This window comes from Salvelinus sp. IW2-2015, linkage group LG20 (genome assembly GCF_002910315.2).
Source record: "Salvelinus sp. IW2-2015 linkage group LG20, ASM291031v2, whole genome shotgun sequence".
NCBI classification, from domain to species: Eukaryota; Metazoa; Chordata; class Actinopteri; order Salmoniformes; family Salmonidae; genus Salvelinus; species Salvelinus sp. IW2-2015.
The window spans coordinates 13,747,110-13,753,780 of record NC_036860.1 but is presented as its reverse complement, the minus strand read 5'-3'; the positions used below and the strand labels follow the sequence as shown (position 1 = coordinate 13,753,780).

Sequence of the window (6,671 nt, the reverse complement as noted above, 5' to 3'; positions counted from 1 at the left end):
TGGAATCCTCTCCAACTTAATCTAAGTAGAGTTAGCCATTCCCCAGAGCAGCTGTCTAGGCCCCTTACTTTTTCAATCTTTACTAATGACTTGCCACAGGTGCTGAGTGAAGCCTGTGTGTGTGTCTATGTATGCTGATGACTCAACACTATACACATCAGCTACCACAGCAGGTGAAATCACTGCAACACTTAAGAGCTGCAGTCAGTTTCAGAATGGGTGGCAAGAAATAAGTTAGTCCTAAATACATGAATTTCAAAAACTAAAGGAATTGTATTTGGGACATAAAATTAATACACTAAACCCTCAACCTCAACAACATCTTGTAATGGATAATGTGTAAATGTAACAAGTTGAGAATAAACTTCTGTCATGGTAAAAACATATTGATACAACAGTAGCTAAGATGGGGATAGATCTGTCCATAATAAAGCACTGCTCTGCCTTCTTAACAACACTATCAACAAGGTAGGTTCTAAAGGCCCTTGTTTTGTCGCCCCTGGACTACTGTCCAGTCGTGTGGTCAGGTGCCACAAAAAAGGAGTTATGAAAATTACAATTGGCCCAGAACTGGGCAGCACAGCTCACTCTTAAWTGTACACAGAGAGCTAACATTAATATTATGAATGTCAATCTCTCATGGCTCAGAGTAGAGGAGTGATTAACTTCATCACAACTTGTATTTGTGAGAAGTATTGACATMTTGAATGCACCGAGCTGTTAGTTTAAACTACTAGCACACAACTTAGACACCAGTGCATACCCCACAAGACATGCCTCCAGGTCTCTTCACAGTCCCCAAGTCCAGAACAGACTATGGGAGGTGCACAGTCCTACAGAGAGCCATGACATGGCTACTATTCCACATCAAGTAACTCATGCAAGCAGTAAAATCATATTTAAAAACACAATAACATATTCACTATAGATACACACACACATGGATTTTGTGTTGTAGATATGTGGTAGTAGAGTAGTGGCCTGAGTGCAAACCCTTAATGTGTTGTGAAATCTGTTTAGTATTGTAATGTTAGTTTTATTGTATAGAACTGCCTTTAATTTGTCAGACCCCATGAGTAGTAACTGCTGCCTTGACAGCAGCTAATAGGGATCCATAACAAATACAAATGTTGGTAAATTAAGGAATATGCAATTTAATCAGATGCCATCTAGTGGACTTTTTGGGTACATATGATTACAAATCTCTGGCCCTCTGTAAAATATATTGTCAAATAGATTGACAAAGCTGTGAAACTTTACCCTAAATATAAACCAAGTTAGTGAGTACCATACAAATGTACTCAATTATTTTACCATGTCAATACTTCTTGGTTGCAAATGTTGGTGGCAATTGTGAAAAGACTAGTTGCATAGTTATTGAAAATGCCATTGCTGATTAGACTGTTCTCATTAGGCCATTTTCCCCTTTAACCAAACAGAAACTCATTTACTATATGGACACATTAAAAACGTCAATATTTGTCAGTTAAAGTATTAAAGTTAAGCTTGCCTGTTAATTACCAAAATGAAAGTGTTCAGTAAATTACCCGTAGCTTTGCAACCACATGACCGCTCCAATAAGCCCCTTATGTTGAACGAGAGGCTTGTAGAATCCTTACTATTTTAGTATTCAGTTCATAGTTTACTGTAGGGGAACTATTGGGCATTAAACTGAAATAAACAAAATGATTAAAGATTAATTTCTCAGTAAGAGCCAAACTTCCATCACTAGAGAATTGCGCCATAACAGCTGGCTAACGGCTTTGACCTCTAGGCCGTCGAATAAACTTGTGATGCAGAGTAAAGGTCTACGTCAACTGTAGTCACCCATTTTACTTCTCTGGACCTAGAGTTGACAGTTGGGCACTTAATGGACATGGCACTTTAACAAGATACGGTAGAGGACACGCTCTGTGGTCAGAGGTAATGTCCTTTATTAACCTCATGTTAAACTTTCCCTATTGTTATGACCCTCAGTCACTGATAGGTCTTCAATTGTCAGTATTTATCACCAGGAATTTGAGATTCTCAGTAAGACGGAGCAAAGAACCCAAATAAACTGATACAACATCCATGGTCAACAATTAGAAAATAAACTTTAGTGATATTGTTCATTGRTTTTACAASAWGCCTTGSCTCCAAAATACAGTAGTGTTGTCAACAAAACACKTCAATATTACAGCTGTGTTGCACTGCACCAGTTTAACACTCTCCCCTCCCTATAAATGCAAAGCCAGTAGGATCTATCAGAYAAGCCAGGAGTCCTGGACTGAGGCTGTAGCCTGGGGATGGAAGTGGTTTAGCTCTGGCCTCCCAGGGTGTGCTTGTCAAACAGGTACTCTGCCATCTTATTTTTGACAGCATCCATCTTGGTGAGGTTGGTGATGTGGTCTCCCAGCTTCTTAATGGCCTCCACCTGCTCATTCAGGTAATGGGTCTCCAGGAAGTCACACAGCTAAAGAGGGAAAACAAAGGTCAGACAAGAGAATGACTAGACTATTGTAGATACAGTAACACAAGAGCCTGGTGGTAATGGCATAAGTGCAGATAATGTGTTTCCAGCTTTTTTTAACAAGGCAAGTCAATTAACATTCTTATTTACAATGACATCCTAACGTGGAACAGTGGGTTAACTGCCTTGCTCAAGGGCAGAACATTTTTACCTTGTCAGATAGGGGATTCAATCCAGCAACCTTTGTTACTGGCCCAACGATCTAACCACTAGGCAACCTGCCGCCCTTTATGCAAACGTATGCATTAGCTGCATTGCGTGTATAGTGTGCATCTGTGGACTATTGTGTGCTTGTGAAGCAGGTCACACAATCCTTTGTCATTAGTCAGATCTACAACAACCTGATCAGCTCCTGAGACAGTATCTGTCTTCTATTTGATACATACATGTGATGTGCATTTCCTCATAACTTACATGGGGGTCAACCTTGTCAGASGCAATCTTGTGCAGGTCCAGCAGGGCCTGGTTCACATTCTTCTCCAGCTGRAGAGCACACTGCATGGCCTCCAGCCCATTGCCCCACTCATCACGWTCTGGCTTCTACACAGGACAGAGTGAACACAGAAGTGTTAAGGACTACTAGTAGATGTTACGGTTAGGATAAAGTGAGTCACACCTCACACTCAGTTCAGTGGTTAGAGGCAGTATGTTCAGGACTACTCCTGGTTCTCTAGATCAACTTAACTCTGTAGACACTCTCCTCCATGAAGTAAATAAATTTTTATCAGTCTACAATCTAAATGTGGTTTCGATGCTCAGGGGCTCACCTTGATGTCCTGGAGTAGAACGCGTCCACCTCTCTTGTTCTGGAAAGAGAGTAGCTTGTCGGCGTGCTCGCGCTCCTCGTCGCTGTTCTCCTTGAAGAAATGCGCGAAGCCAGACAGAGCKACATCGTCACGGGAGAAATAGAAAGCCTGGGCGGATAAACAAGACAGTGTGGTTAAAAGAAAAATTACAACCTGAACGTGACTCGGCATACTGTTATTGTTGTTGCAACTAAGSTTGATGACAAAGGCATGGATCCCTCTAGTCCATAGTCTACTTGGTAACATGCCAAATAACGAGGAGTTGTTACGCGCTCTGTCCAAGGTAGGATAGATTCCCAACTTCATTTGAATGCTATATCTACCTGAAAGCTGTTAATAGCCAAGCCAACTAAACTCAAATGTACTTACCGGAGTTAAGTTTATCGGCTATTAATTGTCTAGGACTACAGAAAAGGTGAAAAAAGGCATTTAGGCCCAGGCATAATAATAAACAGGTAGATCAACAAAACGGTAATCTTGGTAGACTCCTTACCATTGAAGTGTAGGTGTAGGAGGCAAACATCTCCATGTTGATCATCCGGTTGATGGCAGCTTCGCAATCGTGGTGATAGTTCTGGCGGATCTGAGACTCCATCTTGGCAGATTATCTTTTATATCTAAATGGAAGTTACAAAAATAGAGTTTCTAAGACTATTTTGCTATTATAGTTCAAGTAAGTGTTATGTTATCAATCCGGAATGTTCTATAATACTGGGATGAAGGCAGAGGAGTTCCGTTCAATCACTGTTGAAGCAAYAACTTCTTCATGCGTCTTCCCAGACTTGTGAACTGGAAGGAGCCTTGTTCGCTCTATTTATTGTTKKAAAKGGAACGTGTCAGTGAAATCCACCCTCACAGAGCGTAGCCAATCACCATTAGAATTACAACTCAGCGAGTGAATGTAACATTTGTGTTCTCATGAATTTTGATAATCATAAGTATCTATTATTATTAATAATTGTTTAATCCAAATAATGTTGTTGTCAAACCAGTCTTGGAAAAATAAAGACGTGTTTTTGTGTTTTATGTCTTTATTTTTCCAGATTGTATACTTGTACTTATGTCAGAAGATGTTGGAGTGAGTTAGAAGATTTTATCTTAAAAGAAACGACTATTAATGTTACTCTGAGAGACTATGAGATTACGTTTTATTTTGATCCAAATGATTGGACCCTGATTAACTTTCATTGTTATTTGTTTATCTTTCATGGAAGATTCTTTATGCATAAAATGAAGTGGGCAGAGAACAAACCCTCTTCACATTATTTAAGATAGAATTTAAATATTATTTTGAAAAGATCAGTATTTTAAAAACAAAGAAGCAATATGCCATAAAGAGACTCATTCTCCTTCACTAACTTTAACATCAGCTGTCAGAGCAGGTCACAGGTCATTGCACCTGTACATAGCCCATTTGTAAGTAGCCCATCCAACTACCTCATCCCCATATTGTTACTTATTTTTTGCTCTTTGCCACCCGTACTCTTACTTGCACATTCATCTTCTGCAAATCTATCCTCCAGTGTTTAATTGCTAAATTGTAACACTTCGCCCTACGGCCAATGTATTTCCTACCTCCCTAATCATACCTCATTTGCACACACTGTATATAGATTTTTTTATATTGTTTATTGACTGTATGTTTGTTTATTCCATGTGTAACTCTGTGTTGTGTTGTGGTTGCACTGCTTTGCTTTATCTTGACTAGGTCACAGTTGTAAATGAGAACTTGTTCTCAACTGGCCTACCTGGTTAAATAAAGGTGAAGTAAAAATTAAATATAAAGTGTTTAACAAATTGAAAAGGAATCTTGATATGTAATACTCCTCCCTGCTGTTAGGTTTATCTACTCGTCATTGTATATTTTTTATATTTTGTGTTCATTATAAATAAATATATAAATAATAAAAAATGACGATCCCACTCATACACATGACCAGAGGCAAATTATTATTATATTGACAAGAGAGCCGAGTGACCACAATGGAAATACATGTGCTCAGTGATTGAAGACAAGAACAGATGGGGACATTCTAGCCAATGAGAGGGCAGGTACGTGTGTGAACAACATGCACAACTAAACGTTGTTTTTCTCAAAGTTGCCGAATGCCACGTGCATCCACATATATCAGTACATTTGTAAAAGCTTAAACTTTACGAAACTTCTATTCAATCAAAATCCACAAGTAATTAGAAAATAAAACTGGCTTATCTCACGCGGCCAGATTTTGGGCGAAGTAAAGCTCTCGCCTTGACTTCTCATCTCGGTCTGTTCTTATTTTTTTAAACTTTGTTTATTACAAAGTAACATTTTATTGTAACACCTAAAGCAGTAGTATCAGGCAAAATGCACAGTGCAGGTCACTACAGCGGTTTAGTTAAAAATGTGTGTGTGTTATATCCTTAGAAGAAAATAAGAATAATGGAATATTCATTCTAAATTGGCTAATTGAGAATAATCTATGTCTACATTTGATTTAAGATATAAAGGAAATTAACTTTGAGACGCAGTTCTGTAAACTTCTGTTTCATTCTCTAAGAGCACATGTTTCAATAGCACATGTAGCTTAATTATTTACCTCCAGAATGCAGTCAAAAGAAAAACTGTAGGGTTATCACACTTTTTCATATAAACTCAATGTTCAATATGAGGTATGGGAATACAGTAGTGGACAGAGAAAGAAAGGCTGGCTTTTGTAGAAATGGTTTTGATGAACCTTTCGGTTTCAAGTGACATATTGTAGTTGACAAATGGTAATATCAAGTTGATTACATTAGCCTAGAAAATACTACAACAAAATCAGTAGCTACATACATCTGGGCGAAGTAAAAATTTACGAAAGGACAATCTGACAACGCTCTGAATTTACGAACGCCAGGGCGTACTCTGGCACTCCAGATTGAATTTACGACCCCCCGAAATCGTATGATGTCTAGCTAGTAATTGTTATGCTAACAAGCTAGAAGAGGTTGCATATCAACAGCATAACTTCTGGTAGTGGCGAGGCGCTAGTAAACTAAATTATACCGTTCTTTTACAGTAAACTAAAATGTAACCTTTTTGATTGAAGTAGTTTTACAGTAAACTAAAATGTAACCTTTGTTTAAGTAGGCAAGTCAGTTAAGAACAAATTATTTTTTTCAATGACGGCCTATTCCAGACTARGCTGGGCCCAATCACAGCCGGGTGAGATACATGCTGGATTTGAACCAGGTACTATAGTGACGCCGCTTGCACTGAGATGCAGTGCCTTAGACCGCTGCGCCACTCGGGAGCSCTATGAACTAATAGTATATGTTATGCAGTATGTACTCATTAAGTATGTAGTATATAGTATGTTAGTATGGGTATT

The 6,671-nt window shown here is 38.7% G+C and overlaps 1 protein-coding gene across 1 annotated transcript; it reads right to left on the bottom strand.

The window, feature by feature from the left end:
* Positions 1-2,079: 2,079 nt before the first annotated feature.
* Positions 2,080-4,136, bottom strand: LOC111981797 (ferritin, middle subunit). Its single transcript, XM_024013242.3, has 4 exons — positions 3,812-4,136; positions 3,280-3,426; positions 2,927-3,052; positions 2,080-2,455 (listed from the first exon to the last, which is right to left on the bottom strand). Exons 1-4 carry the CDS (start codon positions 3,911-3,913, stop codon positions 2,300-2,302), a joined length of 531 nt encoding a protein of 176 aa, XP_023869010.1. The 5' UTR covers positions 3,914-4,136; the 3' UTR covers positions 2,080-2,299.
* Positions 4,137-6,671: the final 2,535 nt, after the last annotated feature.